General features: G+C 42.2%; 1 protein-coding gene across 5 annotated transcripts in view; it reads left to right on the top strand.

Annotated features, from left to right (window-relative positions):
* The first annotated feature begins 7,246 nt into the window (after positions 1-7,246).
* The window catches only part of LOC122544060, a 37,945-nt gene continuing 24,620 nt past the window's right edge, over positions 7,247-20,571 (top strand). For 3 of the 5 annotated variants that reach the window (XM_043683057.1, XM_043683055.1, XM_043683052.1), the window contains exons 1-5: positions 7,941-8,150; positions 11,770-12,012; positions 14,218-14,365; positions 16,213-16,265; positions 18,810-18,923. In XM_043683057.1, the coding sequence (XP_043538992.1) occupies positions 8,142-8,150; positions 11,770-12,012; positions 14,218-14,365; positions 16,213-16,265; positions 18,810-18,923 (567 nt within the window). In that variant the 5' untranslated portion in view covers positions 7,941-8,141. The other 2 variants (XM_043683054.1, XM_043683053.1) reach the window with 2 other exon arrangements.

Below are 20,571 nucleotides of genomic sequence, written 5' to 3'. Positions count from 1 at the left end.
ATGATGTTAAATGTCTCTTCTATCTTGTTTCGTTTTGTGATGACAAAGGTGTCATCTATGTAGTGGACCCAGATTTTTGGTTTGATGGTTGGTACGGCTGTTTGCATTACTGCTTCTGCTATGAATCCTGATAGCGGGGCTCCCATGGGTGTGCCGTTGGTTTGTTTGGAGACTATGTTGTTGAAACTGAAGTGGGTGGTGAGACACAAGTCCACTAGCTTCATGATGGTTTCGTTGGTAATGTGATTGATTGTGGTTGGTGTGTGTGTGTGAGATGGTCTCTTCTAAAAGTGTGGTAAGTGTTTGCTTTGCCAGATCGATGTTGATTGAGGTGAACTGTACTGTTACGTCGAATGAGATCATTGTTTCGTCTTCCTCTATTTTGATGTTTTTGATGAATTTTAGGAATTCCTGGGTGGAGTGGATGGAGTGCTTTGACTCTTCTACTAGGTATTTCAGTCTTGCGTGTAGTTCTTTGGCCAATCTGTAAGTTGGTATTCCGGTTAGTGAGACTATTGGTCTGAGGGGTCTCCTGGTTTATGGATTTTTGGTAGTCCGTAGAATCGTGGGGTGTTGGTCCAGTCGGGTTTCATTTTCTGCAATTCCGTCTTGTTTAATTGTCTGGAATTGTACACTTTTCTTAGGAGATATGTAATTTTGTTTCCTAAAAATTCCTAAAAATCATCAAAAACATCAAAATAGAGGAAGACAAAGCAATGATCTCACAGCCAGAAACCCTAACCATCTTACCATACATCAAAGAAATGACAGCCAGACTACTAAGACCCCTCGGAATCTTTGTCGCACACAAACCCACCAACACTCTCAAACAAAAACTAACAAACTGAAAAGACCCAGGACAACCCATGGACAAAACCAACGTCATCTACAAAATTCCATGCAAGGAGTGCCACAAACACTACGTAGGACAAACAGGAAGAAAGTTAGCCACAAGGAACCACGAACACCAGCTAGCCCTCTCTCCCTCGTAGCCCTACACACGGATGTAAAAAAACACCATTTCGAGTGGACAACACATCTATCCTGGGACAGGCTAAGCAAAGACATGCCAGAGAATTCCTAGAGGCCTGGCACTCCAACCACAACGCCATAAACAAGCACATAGATCTAGTTGTCATCTATCAACCTCTCAGAAAACGAACAAGAAATGCCATCACCACAAACCCCAGGAACCCCATCCACGAGAAAGATATAAATAGAAAGCAGGAGACAACAGCTTCGCTTCACTTGGAGAACACCACTGATGATGTTACCGAGCCAGGTAATGAAACCTCTGGATATCAAACCTACAGCTCAGCGAGCAAACCTACACCCTAAACCTCAACCTGAGCTACAAACCTTCACAAACCTTGCAATAACAAGTATCTAAGTTACTGCGGGTAAATGGGAATGTAGAGTTCAAAACACAAACTGGTCAGCCACAATCACATTAAATAGTAAAGCAAGCTGAGGGAGCAAATGTCCAACTCCAGTTATACCGTGGTGGTCGGTGGGGGGAGGCATTAGTGCTGTGTTCATTGTCATCTGCGGGAGCAGGGGTGAAGTTGCATGTGGTGCTCGTGGTGTCTTCGGCTATGGCTTCTATTTATCCCTCGGTCCCTGTCCTGCCGCCCACCCCCACTTTCCTGATGAAGAGCATATGCCCAAAACGTCGATTCTCCTGCTCCGCGGATGCTGCCTGATCTGCAATGCTTTTCCAGCACCACACTTTTCGACTCTCATCTCCAGTTACGCCTGTTGTTATGTGATATCTGGATATCTGATTTTTACATCATTATTATTATAATAATAGTGTTAATACTAAAATGCTTTTTTTCTCTTTGTTTTTCTGACACTCGCACACTGTCTGACTCTCTCATGTGCGCTGCCTCGCTCTGTGATCTTCTGGCTCTCTTGTACACGTTCCCCCTCTCTCTCTCTCCTTCTCTCTCTATCTCTGACCCTCTTGCATACGCTGTCTCTTGACCCGTGCATCGTCTTTCCCATCTATCCACTCCACTCTCCTCTCTGAACTATCACCTTCACCCCCATCTTCATCTACCTATTACATTCCCAGCTACCTTTCCCTCATTACCACCTCACTCCCATTTATCTCGGAGACCCCAGCCCACAAGCCTCTTGCCTGATCGAAACGTCGATTCTCCTGCTCCTCATTTGCTGCCTGGCTTGCTGTGCTTTTCCAGCACCACACTCTTGACTCTGATTTCCAGCATCTTAAGATCTCACTTTCTCTTAGAGATTCGGGACCCTTAATTATCAGCAAGGCAGCCTGTGCATGGAACTGCAGGATAAGGGGTAGATACTAAATGACTACTTTGCATCAGTGTTTACTGTGGATAAGGACACAGAAGATATAGAATGTGGCGAGACGGATGGTGCCATCTTGAAAAATTACCATATTACAGAGGAAGAGATGCTAGAGGTCTTAAAAATCATAAATGTTGTTAAATCCCCGTAACCTGATAAGGTGTTTCCTAGATCTCTGTGGAAAGCTATGAAACTGATTCCTGAGTCCCTTGCTGAGATATTTAGGTCATCAAAAGGCGCAGTTGAGGTGCTGGAAGTCTGGTGGTTGACTAAGGTGATGCCACTATTTAAGATAGTGGTAAGGACAAGCTGCGAACTATAGATGAGTGAGCCTGACATTGGTGGTGGGCAAGTTGTTGGAGGGAATTTTGAGGAACAGGATTTATATATATTTGGAAAGGCAAGGACTGATTAGGGATAATCAACATGGCTGTGCACACAGGAAATCATGTCTCACAAACTTCATTGAGTTTTTTGAATAAGTAACAAAGAGCATTTATGAGTGCAGAGCAGTGGACATGATCTGTATGGATATCAGTAAGGCGTTCGACAAGATTCCTCATGGTAGACTGATTAGTAAGGTTAGATCACATGGAATACAGGGAGAACCAGCCATTTTGATACAGAATTGACTCGAAGGTAAAAGACCGGGGGTGGTGGTGGAGGTTTGTTTTTTAGACAGGAGGCCTATGGTCAGCGGTGTGCCACAAGGATCGGTGCTGGGTCCATTACTTTTTTGTCATTTATATAAATGATTTAGATGTGAACACAAGAGGGATAGTTAGTAAGTTTGCAGATGACAACAAAATTCAAGGTGTAGAGGACAGCAAAGAAGGTTACCTCAGAGTACAACAGGATTTTGATCAAATTGGCCAATGGGCTCAGGAGTGGTAGTTGGAATTTAACTTAGATAAATGTGAGTGCTGAACTTTGAAAAGGCAAATCAGGACAGGACTTATACACTTAGTAGTAAGGTTCCGGGACATGTTGCTGAACAAAGAGACCTTGGACTGCAGGTCCATAGCTCCTTAAAAGTAGAGTCTCTGGTAACTAGGATAGTGAAGAAAGCATTTGGTATGCGTTCCTTTATTGATCAGAGCACTGAGTGCAGGGGTTGGGAGGTCATGTTGCAGCTATACAGGACATTGGTTAGGACATTGGACTACAGTATGAAATTCTGCTCTCCCCCTTTAGGGGGGAAATGTGGAAGGGTTCAGAAAAGATTTACAAGGATGTTCCCAGGTCTGGAGGATTTCAGCTATAGGGAGAGGCTGAATAAGCTGGGGTTGTTTTCCCTGGAGCATCAGAGGATGTGGGGTGACGTTATAGATGTTTACAAAATCAAGAGGAGGATGGATTGGATAAATAGACAAAGTCTTTTACGTGGGTCAGGGGAACCCAGAACTAGAGGGCACAGGTTTATGGTGAGAGGGGAAAGATTTAAAAGGGGCAACTTTTCACACAGAGGTGGGTGCGTGTATGGAATTAGCTGCCAGAAGAAGTGGTGGAAGCTGGTGCAATTACAACATTTAAAAGGCATCTGAGTGTATGGATAGGAAGGATTAAGAGGTATATGGACCAAGTGCTGGCAAATGGGACTAGTTTAGGTTCGGCTATCTGGTCAGCATGGACAAGTTGAAATAAAGGGTCTGTTTCCATGTTGTACATCTCTCTGACCTTATGAGCGCAGGCAGATATATTTATCCACAGCTTGGATCAGGGGTAGGCTATTCAGCTCCTCTAGCCTGCTCCACCATTCTGTACCATTGTGGTTTATTTCATAGTCTTCAGCTCCACTCTGTATCATGCCCATTACTAATTAAAAATCTGTCCACTTTCTCCTTCAGTTTATTCAGTGTCCTGGCATCCACCGTATTTTAGGTAAGAGAATTTCTCAAATCCAAGACCCTTTGACAGAAGTGATTTTATCCTAACAGATTTTTAACTCTGCTAGAACACTGACCCATTGCTCTAAATTGCCCCATATGAGGAAACATCTCCTTCGTCAATCCCCTGCAGCATCTTATATACCTCAATTAGATCTCCTCTTGTTCTCCGAAACTCCATGAAGTGCCTGCCTAAGAAATCTCTCTTCATAAGACAAACTCCTAATCTCTGGAGTCAATCGAGTGAATCTCCTCTGAACTGCCTTCAATAAAACGACATCCTCCTCAAATAAAGAGACGAAAATTATCCACAATACTCCAAGTGCAGTCTCACTAATGCCTTGTCTACTCAGAGAACACTTCCCTAGTTTTATATTGTATTCCTTTCGTAATAAATGCTAACACTCCAATTGCTTTCCTTATTACTCACTGTACTTGTACACTCATTTTCTGTGATCCATGCACACGGACATCGAGATTTCCCTGCACTGAAGCACCCTGGCATTTCTCTCCATTGGGATTATAATTTTGTTGGTTATGCAGATAGGATTAGGTAGATGAGGTTGGGAAAGGAAATCACATTGAGCATGGACTATTTGGGTGAAACGCCGGTATGTCATTATGTTCCACATTCCCGTGTATTTCTATTTCAAATATTTGTTTAACGTGAGACATGCAATTGCCAGAGAGATGATGTTGCCTTTTTTTGAAAAGGATAGATAAGTCAAGCCTTTCAATTAAAGGCATTCTGCCTGTAAGTGTACAATTCTTAATAAAATAGTAAGGGCACAGTGCTTACTAGAAAATTGCAATTGATTAAGTGTTGGAACTTCCAGTGGCTACCTGATCTCTTGATGTCACTGCAGAGGACTAATAAATAGCCGGGCACGTTTGAGGGACTGAATTGCCTACTCTTGCTCCAGTTATAGACTCATAAAATCCTACAGCACAGAACCAGGCCCTTTAGCCCAAACAAGTCCATGCTGACCAAAATGTCTATCCATGCTAACCCCATTTCCCTGCACTTGGCCCATATCCTTCTAATCCTTTCTGATCCATGTATTTGCCCAAATGCCCTTTAAACATTGTTGATGTACTCGCCTTAACCACTTCCGTTGGCAGCTCATTCCATATGTGTACCACCCTCGGTCTAAAAACGTTGACCCTCAGGTTCCCTTTTATACTTTCCCCTCTAACATTAAACTGATGCCCTCTCGTCCTAGATTCCCCAACCCTGGGAAAAAGTTTGAGTGCATTCATCCTATCCTTGCCTCTTACAATCTCATAGACTTCTATAAGATTTTCCCCCCTTTCATATGCTCTAAATAAAAGATCCTAGCTTATCCAATCTCTCCCTTGAGTCCTGGCAACATTCTTGTAAATTTCTTCTGCACTGTTTCCAGATTAATAACGTCCTTCCTATAGCAAGGTGACCAAAACTGAATAGAAAACTCCCAGTGTGTCTTCACCAACGCCCTGCAACATAAATATGCATTTCTTCCTGTTGACAGATCTTTACTCTATGGAATGGGTTACAGTTCAGAAAGCTACTCAGTTTATGGAGTGAATGATCTTTTTTGTTATGCGCTTTGTCTTTCTGTGATTCCAAAAGCATACAATGGAAGTTACTCAAATGTTCAACTTTAGGGTGGAAGGACAGTCCATTAGACAGTGAGAATATAACATTTTATCCAGTTTTAAAATTACTTCTTTGATTTGATTTTGATTTATTTGGCTATAGTCACATGTACTGAGACACAGTGAAAAGCATTCATTTGGTGCAGTCCAAACAAATCATACCTGATGTCAGAGTAAGAGAACAGAATGCAGAATTTAGTGTTACAGCTACAGAGAATGTGCGGAAAGAGATCAACTTTAATATATGAGAGCTCCAGTCAAAAGAATCATAACAACAGGGAAGAAACTGTTCTGGAAAGGTGATGGTGAAAATGAAGATTTGTCTTTACAGATTTACCTGTGCATCAATCATTTAACTAGGACAGAGGCAACACAGTGATGCACTTACCTGGCACACAGTGAGCAAAAATCAGTTCGAGGCAACTGATTGAAAAGTAGATGGGCATTCCGCATCCTGCAACCCAACAGGTAAAATCCCAGACTCAAAATCTTCCTGTTGTCCATCTCTCCATAGAGGCTGCCAGACCTGAAGAATTCCTTCCGCACTTTCTGTTTTCTTTTTCAACTCAACAGCATCTGTGATATTTTTGGCTGTATTTATAAATCCAAGCTTATCGATTTCTGGAATCCATCTCCAGCAATGCCTTTTTTTTTAAATTTTAACTGAGGAGTTGCTTCGAATAAAAACACCTTGTGCCCACATTTTGTGCAGAGAATATAAAGGTTTGACCTCTTTGTGTTTGTGGTGTTGCTCATAGTTAGAGCGTTAGAAATCGCATTTCTCAAGATGTAGCATTCCTTACACAATCAAATAATTTCAAAGTAATATGACGGGTCAACATTTTTCAGACAGTAGGATACCACCAGCTACGGTAAGATAACAGGTCAGATCACCAGTTTGGACCTAATGCAGCTTTAGATGTAAACACAAGTTGAGGAATGGGAGAATCTCTACTGCTTTTGTAAACTTATAAAGTCATAGAGGGAATCAGATCCATTGGTCCAACCAGTCCATGTTGACCATAATCCCAAACTAAACCTATCCACCTGTCTGCGCTTGGCCCACATCCTTCCAAACATTTTTTTAATCATGTCATTATCTAAGTGTCTTTTAAACATTTTATCCATACCCACAACTTCCTCTATCCACAACCACTCTCTGTGTAAAAACAGAGGCCCTCGTGTGTTTTTAAAATCTTTCTACTCTCACTTTAAAACTGTGGCCCCTAGTCTTCAAATCCCCAAACCTGGGGAAAAGACAGCTATCATTCATCCTACCTGTGCCCCTCATGGTTTTATAACCCCAGTGTTATTTGCAAAGAGGAAATTTAAAATGAGACCACTTGAATTGTTACAGGGACAGCGAAGTAACGCAGCAACTTTTTTTACCGCAGTTGTAATTTTATTCTCGTATTTAAGTCCGCTTTCAAGTTGGATTGTGGGCTCATTTCGAGCTGAAAGGCTCCCTCAGAAGTTTGGCACTGTCTCAGTATTGTTCTTAAGTACATACAACAGGGCATTAGAGACTCCCAATTCTCTGCCTGTTCAATGCTGTGGTTGTATGCCAAGACTTTGCTCTGATACTTAAGCCATCTGCTGGTCCTTGAAGAAATGTTTGAAGAAGCGTCTGAACACTCAAAGCACCCAGTTTGTATCTGACATTTAGACGATGAGCTTCAGTTCCCTGGAGTTTGAGTGCAGCTTTGTATTATCCTTCGAGAGTAAATGAACCATTCACCAGCATGTGCCATCAGACAAACTGGGATCAATCAATGTTACCATATGGTGCCATGTATCCTGCTTGCAAACTTATTCTATGATGCACTGTTCAAAGTCCCTATACACATTAATTTCATCACCACATCAACACCATCCTACCAAATACATTGGCCAAATGAATCAGCTGGTATTTTCCGAAGTGCCAATTAATTTTCTTCGGGGCAATTTTTTGAATTGTCTGTGATTCTCTGCTGTATCCCTTTTTGTTAGCAGACTCTCTGTTGTGTCTCTCTTGTTCAAACAGCCCACGTTCTCGAAGGTCTGCAACTACTATTTCGAAATGACTGTCACTCAGCAAGGTAGGTTGTTCTAAACAAGGGTCGCTGAACACGAAAGGTTCACTCTGCTCTCTCTACACAAGAGAGTTTCTCCAGCGATTTCTCCCTTTGCTTCAGCTCTTCAGTATCCACTGTTTCTTGTTTCATTTTCATTTGGGATCGATTTTTCATCGTAGAGGACACATTTTAAATTTTGTTTTATACTGCGTGACAACTGAACAGCTTTTGTTTTATGAATGAGGTAAGAACTTCCCTTCGTATCATCACAGTTAGAAAAGACTTTAATTCAGCGTATTGCTAAGTAAAGCTAAGGATTCTGGAACAGACTACTATAATTCTAAATCTGAGAGAAGTAACAAAGCTTCAGGAACAATCAAACATTTTTGAGAAGGTGCACTAGTTCGGCAACAATCAGGAAAATTGTTCACTTCAGTAAATACGTGATTTTTTAAAAGAATAGACGTGTTTCTTGAGAATGCAAATAATTAATTAAACTTTTTTTAAAATTGCATTGTTCAAAAGTTTGAGCTATTTGAATAGAGTGAATAAGGAGAAACTGTTACCAATGTCCGGATGTTTTGTAGTCAAAAAAACATTAATTTCAGAGAAACCAATGTGGTGAACTTTCCTTTTTGAGTCATAGAGATGTATAGCACAGAAACAGACCCTTCGGTCAGAGATTCACAGAGTCATAGAGACGTAAATGACAGAAACAGACCCTACGGTCGCAGAGTCATGGAGATATACAGCATGGAAACAGACCCTTCGGTCCAACTCCTCCATGCCGACCAGTTATCCCAACCCCATCTAGTCCCATTTGCCAGCACTTGGTCCATACTCTTCCTATTCATATACCCATCGAGATGGAGAAGAGTGAGAGGTGACTTGATAGAGATTACAAGATGATGAGGGGCATAGATTAATAGAATTCATAAAATAGAATTCATTGAATCCCTACAGTGTGGAAACCGGCCATTTGGCTCAACAAGTCCACTCTGACCCTCCGAAGAGTATCCCACCTATGCTATTACTCTACATTTACCGCTGAATTTTGCAACTTACCTACACATCACTCAACAGTATGGGCAATTTAGCATAGCCAATTCACCCTTACCCTGCATATTCTCGGAGTTTTGGAAGAAACTGGAGCACCAGGAGAAAACCCATACAGTCACGGGGAGAATGTGCAAACCCCACACAGACAATCGCTTGAGGCTGGAATCAAAAGATAATGTGGATAGTTAGAAACTTTTCTCCAGGACAAAAATGGCTATCACAAGGGGATATAATTTAAAGGTGATTTGAGGAAGGTTCAGCGGAGATGTCAGTGGTTGATTCTTTATTCAGAGACTGGTGGGTGCATGGAATGCACTGCCAGTGGTATTAGTGCAATCAAACACATTAAGGACGTTTAAGCGACTCCTGGACAGGCACATGGATGACAGTAAATTGAAGGCTTTGTAGGTTAGTTTGATCTTACATTAGGATAAATGGCCGGCACAACACTGATGACCGAAGGGTCTATACTTAGTTGTACCATTCTATGTTCTATTTCCACGTAGAGTTTTCAGTTGAAATCATGCACAATGCAGTCTGTGGAACAAGGCATTGAGAAACCACACAGGAAGAGTAATGTGACAGATCGAGCAGCGATCATTCTTTGCAGGAATGCAAGTATTTTTCTTTGCAAAAGTAAAAATGAATCAATTATTAAGTGTTTGATGTTGATAGCTAGGGGTGAAAAAAGGGGATTTCTGATGGCTATATCTGAAGTAAGGAATACAGGCAAAACAGTTGACCTCACAGCTAAAAAGGGTGAAGCCCGTGGTAGAACAGCAGAGAGGAGAACAAGGACAGATATATTGCTCAGAACTTACAATTGACAGCGAGAAATAACTGAGCACTTCAGAGCACTGTCAGTTAACAAATTGCCCATTCCAGATGAATGCAACTTAAGTTGCTTAGGAAGTGGTGTACGACTAGAAGACCATAGGAAACAGGAACAGGAGTAGGCCATTTGGCCCATCGAGTCTGCTTCATCATTCATCTGACAGCTGGGTGGATTAGCCTTGGGAAATTCAGGGATGGGGTAGAGTGGTTGGATGCTCTGAGGGATCAGTGCGGACATGATGGGCCAAATGGCCTGTTTCCTCACTGTAGCGATTTCATGAATCAGAATTTGCTTCACGTATACAGAAGCACGTGAGTACAGCAAAAAGAATACAATTTCTCCATTCCCAGCACCCTCTTAGACATAAAAGGACCTAGGCACAAAAGCTCAGGGACAACGCAGAAAAATAAAGAAAGAAAGTTAAGCATTCAACAGTCTTTCTTAAGTGCTAAGTCATCTGGAAAAGGCTAGCTTGTCATGCAGATGGATGGAGCTAAAAAATAATTTTTAGTTTGATTTGATTGGAGTTTTTGCAGGCGAGATTGGTTGGAGCTTGGAATTGGCCATAAGTGAAAGAACAGGTTTCAGGCCATACAAGTCACCTTTTAGTGATTTCAGGCAGCACACGTCTGTGAGAGACATCAGAAGTTGAGTGCAGCTGACAGCAGAAGGGGAGAGAGTGAAGGAAGCCCTCAAACAGAATTTGCTTAGTGCAGCTGTAACATACCGGGGCATAGAGAGAATCAGGAGCTACTCTATGTTCTGAGTTTAATAAAAAAAGGCAGTAATTTGATGCTTGCGGCAGTGTCAAAGGTCTGTCAGAGCTCAGTCTCAAGAGAGAAGATTGAACTAGCCAGGACATAAACCAGTCTGAGCCAGAGACTGATTTTTCAATGATAGATCTTCAAACTGAAGGACTGGTCTACTTTGCCTTGTAATAGGCTTGTAATGAAATTTAGTGAGGAGTTTGTCTTAAAAAGTGACATTGAGCAGTTTAAGTCAATATTCTCTCGAGTTTGAAAGATTGAGAGGAGATATATTTGAAGTCTATAAAGGGGATTGCCAAAGTAGACATGGAAAGGACGTTTCCTCATGTAGGTCATTCTAGGAGAGGTCATAGTTTTTGGATAAGGGGTAGCAGATTTGCAACAGAGAATTTACTTGGTTCATGAATCGGTGGAATTACTAGCCCAGAGTTCGATGGATGCAGGGGCGTTGATTAATTTTAAGGAGGCGATAGACAGATTTTGAATCAGTAGCAGGTTGAATGGTTAAGGCGAGCAGGCAGGAAAGTGGAGGTGAAGCCAAAATGGGATCAGCCATGGTCGCATTGATGGTGAAGCATGTTCGAATGGCCTAGTCCTGTTCAGCCCCTCCCGCCCTTTCCTCTCATCGACCCTTCCTTCCAGCCACCAACAGGATTCATTCCTCCCATCAACCAATCAGGTCATACCGTATAACTAACCCCACCTCACAACCCTGCCCTCCCCACCCCCTTTATTCACATGACGTGCACATCTTTGGACTGTGGGAGGAAACCGGAGCACCTGGAGGAAACCCACACAGACACAGGGAGAATGTGCAAATGCCACATTCACCCGAGACAGTCACCCGAGGCCGGAATCAAACTTGGGACCATTGTGCTATGAGGCAGCAGTGCTAACCACTGAGTCACTGAAACACCTGTTGTGGCCTTCCAGCTTCCTGCTTGTCTACTCCATCTACTTGCTCTTATGTTCTTTAGTGTCATCTTTGGAGTGTTCAAAACTGAAATTGATAACGTTTTGTAATTCGTGGGCAATGAGGTTAGTGAGATATGTGCACGGGGCGATGGGAAATTAGACACAGTCACATTGAATCAAGCTTTGAAGTCATTTTGCCAACTCTCGGTCTCACTATTCATCCCCTTTGAAAGTTATACAACATGATATTGTATGACAAGTACAGCGTGTCACCCTATTTCTTTCAGGAAGTAATGGAGAAAATTCAGCAAATTCTAGAGGATTTGACAGACGAGGAGATGAAACACTTCAGGTACTTATTGGGCGATCATCGCATACCAGCTGGCAAACTAGAAAATGCTAATGCTTGGAAGGTGGCGGAGCTGCTGAAGAAATTCTACCACGACAAGAAGAAAGCTTTAAACGTGGTTGTGGATATTCTGGGAACCATTCCCCGAATGGATTTGGTGGAAAGGCTCATAGGGAAAGAGGTAAATTTCAAGTTTCCTTCCTCAAAAACTCAACTGGTGTTTTTCGAGCCAAGCGATTGCTTTGCAACTGTAGATTGCTCTGTGCTAAGTTAATACCGCAGAGTATTGTGGGCTCACTGGTTAGCACTGCTGCCTCACGATACCATGAACCTTGGTTCAATTCCAGCCTCAGACAAGTGTCTGTGTGGAGCTTGCACCTTCTCTCCGTGTCTGTGTGGGTTTTCCCCAGGTGCTCCGGTTTCGTCCCATAATCCAAAGATGTACAGGCTGGGTGGATTGGCCGTGCTAAACTGGCTATAGTGTCCAGGGATGTGTAGGCTAGATAGATTAGCCATTGGGAAATGCAGGGCGACAGAGTTAAGGTAGTTGGGGGCTCGGTTTGGGGGGGGGGGCGGTGGGGGCATGCTCTTCGGAATGTTGGTGTGAACTTGTTGGGCCAAATCGTCAGTTTCCACGCTGTAGGGATTCTCTTCATTGTGACCTCCCATTTCCTGTTGTCGGAATGATGTGTGGATCAACTCCACATTTTTCAGGTTTTACATTTCTTTCACATTCCCTTCGTACATCCGAGCTGTCTCTTGAATATAAGAGGTTGCTTGAGGATGTAATTCAACCTTCTCGGTAGGAAAAGGTTTCTGAATTTCGGTCGCATGTGGCTGACGAATGTTTCTGAGGAACATCTAGGGCTGGAGGGAGGTGAATCCATAGAAATTATCGCCGCAGAATGCTGATGAGGCCAAGTCATTGATTGGATTTCAGGCAAAGATAGATAGGTTCATGCTTAGTAAGGTTACGGGGAGAAGGCAGGAGAATTAAATTGAGAAACGTATCAGTCATGATCGAATGGCAGAGCTTACTCAATGGGCCGAAAGGCCTAATTCTACTCCTACATATTGTGGTCTTTATGATCTTGTATCCCTTGGTCTGTGTGCCTTACTAATTGGAAGCACTTGGGATTTCATGGGGTTCCAGCAGCTTATCCTTCTCCAGAAATAGGTCTCATTCAATTATTTACTGGTGTTAGCAAAGATCTTAGTGACAGAAACCAATTCGGTGAAGCTGGTTAACATTTCCTGTGAATTTGTGCCTCTTTCCAGAAAAAGAAACAAATGCAAAGCACATAACTGATATGAGTAGGAGCACATCATATTGCTCCTTAAACCAGTTCCGTCAAGATCCTGACTAAGGTTCTCTGACAACTTGGCATAGATAAGAATTTCCTGACAGACACTAATTTGTCGATAATGGATAAAATTAAATAGCGTCGCAACAATCTGACAGAGGCAAATCCAAAGCTGTTCAATGAAGAAATATTTCCTCAGCTTGGTCATAAATGACTTAATGCCAATCTTACAGTTTCACATCCCCACATGCTCAGCAACCATTCCAAAACAAGAGCAAACAACCTCTCTCTGCTTCCTACATCAAGCCATATTCAAATTTAATCAATTACAATGGAGTCAACTGTCATTATGTTCAATTCACTTTGATTTCCCAAAAGCCCCACTTCACACCATGTTTATGAGCTCCACCTCGCCACAAGTATGGAGTATAGCATCCATTGGAAACCTCCGAAGGAGTAGAGTAAATCACAGGGAAGACCAGTTATGCTTCTTCATGGAAATACCTTTAATAGGTTCAGTTCTGATATCAATGAATGGGTCACTGAGTGTGTGGAGGATTGAGCTAGTGCTGTTGACATGGGGAAGTATGTCAAGTAAGCAGGTGGCTGTGTAGACTTGAGAGAACTTCCAATCCGATTTGCTCTGTTCTTTTGACTTGTAAGGTTTTATTTTCGAAGCTAGTGAAATCTTATCAATATATTTTAGAACATCCACATCAAATGCATTGCCTTATCAACTCTCCCTTTAAACTTCTCAAACATTCAACCCTACGAGTCGAACAAGATCTTGCCTTATGAATTCTGTTCAGATTATCTTTTTCCTTCCACACCTCAGAGATTTGTCTTTCAGAACTCTTTGCTTGTGTGTGTGTGTGTATCAGTATGTCTGTGTTGGGGGTGGGGTGGGGTTGGGTGGTTGGACTGGTGGGTGCGGGAGAGAGGAATTCATTTTTTTCCCATCCTTCATTGTTCTGGAGAATGTGGAATGCATAATCAATCTCCCTGCAGTTTCTGTAGTTCATGTGGTGGATTTACATCCAGAATACTGTTACAGAGCTTCAGTGATATTCCTATCTGTGCAGGACCTTGATGAACTTGATGGATTCAGGAAACAATCAGTGGGCTACTTATGTCATCAAGAACGAGCATTGTCAGGAGCGAGCCCTGATCATGACCAAGATTCAGAGTTAAAGCAGCCAATCAATAAGCGAAATGTAAAAGCAAATGTCCGTGAGTATTTTAACATTCTGGTCAGCATCTCAAGTTGCGAGGGACTTGTCCGGTGAGCAGAAAAATGTATTGGTCGTACTTGTCAAAATTCAGATACACACCCAGCTGATTGGAAAAACAATCACGCCAAGGAATGAGGGAGGTTTAGCCCCACCAAGTTTCCAATGCACTGACTATGTGGAGATGGCCTGACAGTTGAATCTTATGATTGGCAGATTACTCTGCATCGGAAACCATTACATCAAAGGCTGGAATCAGGGAGCTTCGAAGGATTCAAAAACGATTACTTGGAGAGTAACCCAGGAAAAGTTAGAGCATAAAGGTGTGTCAAACACCCTCAACCGACAATCCAAACTCAGTCTTCCTCCCCGTTCCTTTACCTATTTTCCCTCCTCTTCCATCCCCACCCCTCACCTTCCTTTCCCATCCCTATGACTCTCCTCATTCAATCCCCTTCCCCTCCTCATTCCTTTTACTCTCCACCTCGCCACACTTCCCCTCCTCACCCCTTTCCCTCTAACTTCCACTTCTCTCACCCCCACTTATCGCCTTCCCCCCTCCCTCTCTACATCAACCCCACCGCCTCCCCTGTTCCTCCCCTCTATTCTCCCCTTGTCCTCACTTCACACTTCTTATAAAGATTGACAAGGATGTTGTGAGGGTTGGAGTGTTTCAGCTACAGGGAGAGGCTGAATAGACTAGAGATATTTTCCCTGGAGTGTCAGAGGTTGAAGGGTTGATTTTATGGAGGTTTATAAAAGTCATACGAGGCCTGCTTAGAGTCTATAACCAAGATCTTTCTTTCCCTGAGTGGGGAATTCCGAAACTAGAGGGTACGGGTTTCAGGTGAGAAGGGAAAGATTTAAAAAGGAACTGAGGGGCAGCTTTTTCATACAGAGTGGGTTGCGTGTATGGAATGAGCTGCCAGAGAAAGTGGTGGAGACTGGCACAACATTTAAAAGCATCTGGGTGTATGAATAGGCTGGTACAATTGAAAGACATCAGGATGGGTATATGAATAAGAAGGGTTTAGAGGGATATGTGCCAAGTGCTGGCGAACAAGATTAGAATAATTTAGAATATCTGGTCAGCATGAACGAGTTAGACTGAAGGGTCTGGTTCTGTGCTGCACATGTCTATGACTCTACAACCTCTCGTACACGCTACCATCCTGACCCCTCACTCAGTTGCCAAGCTGTCCTGTTACTCTCTCAAATTACTTACACATCTTACTCACACACATGCATTCATTTGGTCGCCTCTCACTGAAGTTTTGTGTCCTTCGAACATTCCTGTCTTGTGACAGCAAGTGCGGAGTGACTGCTATGGAAGTGCTGTCTGTGAGAATTTTGAGGCAGAGCTCTCCATGGAAGGTCAGGCCCAGAAATAGAATGTATGCAAGGCAGCACAGAGTGCATCATGGGAATTACCGCCCCATGGCAGAGGTACCTAAAGAGGGTATAAGTTTAAAGTAATGTGTAACTGACCTGAGGGCAGATTTTTTCACCTAGAGGGTGGTAGAAATATGGGGTTGTGCCAGAGAGAGTGGGACTGGCAGAAACTCTTACAGCATTTATGAAGCATTGAGTTGAGCGCTTCAAGTTTCAGGGTGTGCAGTAAGTTACCGACCAAGTTCCAGGTAAATGTTTGGTGTTTGGCATAGACACGATGGACCAAAGGGTTCTGTCTATGTTGTATGCCTCGAAGTAAACTCTTGTCTCATCTGGGCGGGAGGTAGGGATTTAATGCAAGATCAAATAATGCGCTGGAACATTGCTAATAGAATACTAAAAACCCATTTTGATTTTCTGATGATGAACTGTTTTCCGTACATTGATCTCTCTCAGGTAAAAATAAAGTCAAAGACTATGGACGTGATGGAAAGCTACGATATCCTTCAGTGAGTATTCCAAAAGATGGATGCAAAAAGATCCCACTGGTGCTCAATGAGAATTTAATTACAACGTTTGCCCCTATCATTAATAGTGTAAGCCCAACCCTTGTTGGCTGTACCAAAATGGGATATCTCGCATTTATCCAGGTTAAACTCTATCTGCCATGTTTCGGCCCATTGATCCGTTTGATCAATATCCCATTGTCATCTTAGGAAGCCTTCTTCATTTTCTACTATGCCACCAACGTTTTGTCTTCGACTCATAGAGATGTACAGCACGGAAACAGTGCTGTTTCAGTCAAACACGTTCATGCTGACCAGATATCCTAATCTAGTCCCATTTGCAAGCTCTTGGCCCATATCCCGCCAAACCCTTCCTATTCATATACCCATTCAGATGCCTTTTAAATGCTATAATTGTAGTCGCCTCCACCACTTCCTCTGGCAGCTCATTCCATACATGCACCACCCTCTGCATGAAATAGATGCCCCATTCGGTCCCTTTTAAATCTTGCCCCTCTCACCTTGAACTTCTGCCGTCTTATGGACTCCACCACCCCAGGGAAAAGACTTTGTCTATTTATCATATCCATGCCCCTCACCATTTATAAACCTCGATAAGGTCACCCCTCAGCCTCTGACACTCGAGGGAAAACAGACCCAGCCTATTCGGCCTTTCTCTGTAGTTCGAATCCTCCAACCCTGGCAACATCCTTGTGAATCTTTTCTATACCCTTTCAAGTTCCACAACATCCTTCCGATTGGAAGGAGACCAGAATTGTACACAATATTCCACAAACTTGCTAGTCATGCTTTGGATATTCTCATCCAAATCATTTATATACATGAGAAACAAAAGAGGACATAGAACGGATCCCAGTGGAACATTGTCGAGAAAACCCATTTGGCCCTGTATTGTCCAATAGGGAAGGAAACAGCTGTCCGTACCTGGTCTGGCCTTCAGGTGGCTTCAGCAACGTGGTTTACTCTGAACTGCCCTCTGGGCAATTAGGCATAGTCAACAAACGCTGTCTTGGCCATTACTACTCACATCCTGTGAATGAATGAAAACAAATCTTAAAGATTATCAGCGTACTATGTGTTCCGTACTTTATCTCATTCCAGTATAAATGCAATTGTGTTCCGGTGTCCATTACAGACTGAATATTTTTATTTCATTTTAGACTTCCGAGCAGAAGGATATATAAAGGCCTCTACCATTTTAATTTTGTGCCATGTCCGTAAAAACATTATAAATGTTTCAGTGCCCATTTTTTGTCAATAAAACTAAAATTGCCACCGTGCTACTGTATCATAGCATTGCTTTCTCATGAGCATCGCTAATCAGTTGCAGAAGGAAAACTCCATTCCATTAATAATGTTATCAACTTATTGTGGACCAGACCAAACCCGCTCACACTTTTCAGAAGGAGGTCTAGACCATTTCCTCTTGAGGTGTTACGCTCCAGATGCAATTGAATTTGTCATACACTTGACATTAAGCAAACACACTTTATTCATCCACTATTGTTAAAATGCAACAAACTAAGAAGGAATTGGGTTCACATAACTCCATTGGAAAATTTAACAAAATGATAGATCAGTAACTATTACGAATTAACTGTTCCAATGTAATAACATCACACAAACCCATGCTTCATAAAAACAGGCAAATTCAAAAACAGACGGTGTCATATGCAACTCCTGTAGCAATAAAAGAACAGCCCAGCTTTTGACTGTAACTGAAAGAGGGGAAGAAAAAATAACTTCCTCTTCTTCAAGACCCCAACAGCAACTGCAGAAAGCTAAACCAGAAAGCCTTGGTTCAATGGGAGTTTTCCCACACCCCTTCAGGCTGCTTCTATGGATCCAATTTTTTAAATAAAAACTAAACGCCTCGCTGGGCTGTTTATCCTTTTGACTGTGGTAGACAGCTCATCACCTCTGCCTTAAAACCTCTCTTCAAAAAAAAAGGAAAAAAATGCATGCTTTAATACCACAATAAGTTCACACAATCCATGGTGTATCCAGCAGCTTCTCTTAACTTAAACCAAATAAAATATTTTCTTTCAAGGGCATTGCTAATTTTACCCATGCCTTATTGTCCTTAATGGATGTGTCTAGTACAGGCATGTCAGAGGCGACCACATTGTTGTAGTAGGTCATTACAGGAATGGAAGATTGATTTTATTTCCTTTAAAATACATATACGGGCCAATTGGGCTTTTACAACAATCAGTTATGGTTTCATGATTTCATTACAGATGCCTGGTAGGACTGGCATTCATGTCCCAAGCTTTGTTATGGACTTCTGAATTGTTAGGCCAGTCACAAACCCTCAAGAACATTACCTCCAAATGCTTGTTAAATGTTTGTTCCGATATGGAGCATAACCATTCAATTTTTCGCTTTTGGTGTCTATTCAGTTAGAAATACCATGTGCCTGATGTTGATTTAGAAAACCATTGAATTCTTGATTGTCTGCTAATCACCAAACCTTTATGTCTGTTCATTGCTGATGTCCTATTTTGCTTTGGTACTTGTCTACAGATAAGCCAAATGTACTTGGGCTTCACAATCAGTGTTTTGGGAGCTGCATCGGCGATTTTAACGCCCCATAGCCGATTTGCACAGGCCCGCATTCCATGGTGGTCTGGCGTTCTGGTAAGAGTCTTTAAATTGGTCCTATTGCGGATTGATCAGGGTCTCAGACTGGACCCTGATATTGAACTTAATTTGCATTGATACATAACTAAGAAGAGGAATTAGGGCAGTGGGACTAATTTGGGTTCAGTAGCTACAATTATGGGACTACTGGGATAGGTTTGCTTCGTAATTGATTTAGGGCTATAGAAGAAAATGGGAAAAACATTCTTTATCCATAAACCAACATCCCATCTATTGACTCCACCTATACTTCCTGCTACTCCAGAAAGGAAGCTAACATCAATGCCCCCTCCCACTCGGTTATAATCTTTTCCAATCCCTTTCGTCCGGCAGAAGATACAAAAGCTTAAACACACATAGTAACAGATTCTTCCCTGCTGTTATTAGTTCAGATTGGACCCTTTCCAGTTTTAAATGTCATGTTGGTCTCAGTCTTTGTGCGTCTTCTCTGCAGCAGTAATGTTGTATTCCTCGCTCTGTTCTATTACTCATACATTTCGTATGATATGATCTTCCTGTACTGCAACGCAAAATAAAACTTTACCAAGGTACACGTGACAATAATAAATCAAATTAAATAAAGAAAAATTAAAAGGGTCTAATTGTAGAAAACTGGATGGTGATTTGGGTTAGGACTGATACAGAGATACAGGGTGGAGCAGGACAGATTTATTTGTGTCAAGGATCTCACATATCATAAGAAGCTATGTTTTATAGTGATAAATATAGCGATAGATTCATGGATATCTACTACAGAATAAGACCCTTCAGCCAATCATCACATCATGTCCACGCCAGTCAAAAAGAAGCACCCAATTCAGTAGAAGAGTTGGGATGTCATGTTGTGGTTGTACAGGACACTTCGAATACTGCATTCAATTCTAGTCTCCCTGCTATAGGAAAAATGTTATTAAACGTGAAATGGTTCAGGGAAGATTTACAAGAATGTTGCCAGGGTTGGAGGGTTTGAGCTCCAGGGAGACGCTGAATAGGTTTGGACTGTTCTCACTGCAGCTTCAGAGGCTTATAGAGGTTTATAAAATCTTGAGGGGCAAGCATAGCGTGAATTGCCAAGGTCTTTGTCCAGAGTGGGGGTGACCAGAACTAGAGGACATTGGTTTAGGGTGAGAGGGGAAAAATTTAAAAGGAATTTGAGTCGTCACTTTTTCACACAGAGGTGGTCCATGTATGGAATGGGCTGCCAAAGGAAGTTATTGAGATTAGGAAAACTCCAACATTTAAAAGGCCTCTGGATGTGTACAAAAACAGGAATTTCTTAGAGGGATATTGGCCAAACGGTGGCAAACAGGTGTAGATTAATTTAGGATATCTGGTCAGCATTGTCAAAAGGTCTGTTTCAACTGTACAACTCGATGATTCTATAATGATCCCATTTTGCAGCACTTAGCTCACAGCCTTGCATGCCTTATTAATAGTTCTTAAAAGATATGACGGTTTCTGCCTTTACCACTCTTACAGTTGCAGATTCCCACTACCCTCTTGGTAAAAAAATGATTTCCATGCATCATTTCTGAACATGCTACCTTTAATCTATGCTCCAGTTATTGACCCCTGCACCAACTGGAAATGTTCCTTCTTGTCTGTATCCATCATAATTTTACACACCTCTGACACATCCTCTCTT

This window comes from Chiloscyllium plagiosum, chromosome 46 (genome assembly GCF_004010195.1).
Source record: "Chiloscyllium plagiosum isolate BGI_BamShark_2017 chromosome 46, ASM401019v2, whole genome shotgun sequence".
Taxonomy (NCBI): domain Eukaryota; kingdom Metazoa; phylum Chordata; class Chondrichthyes; order Orectolobiformes; family Hemiscylliidae; genus Chiloscyllium; species Chiloscyllium plagiosum.
The sequence above is the reverse complement of the archived record's forward strand: the minus strand, read 5'-3'. Positions and strand labels throughout refer to the sequence as shown.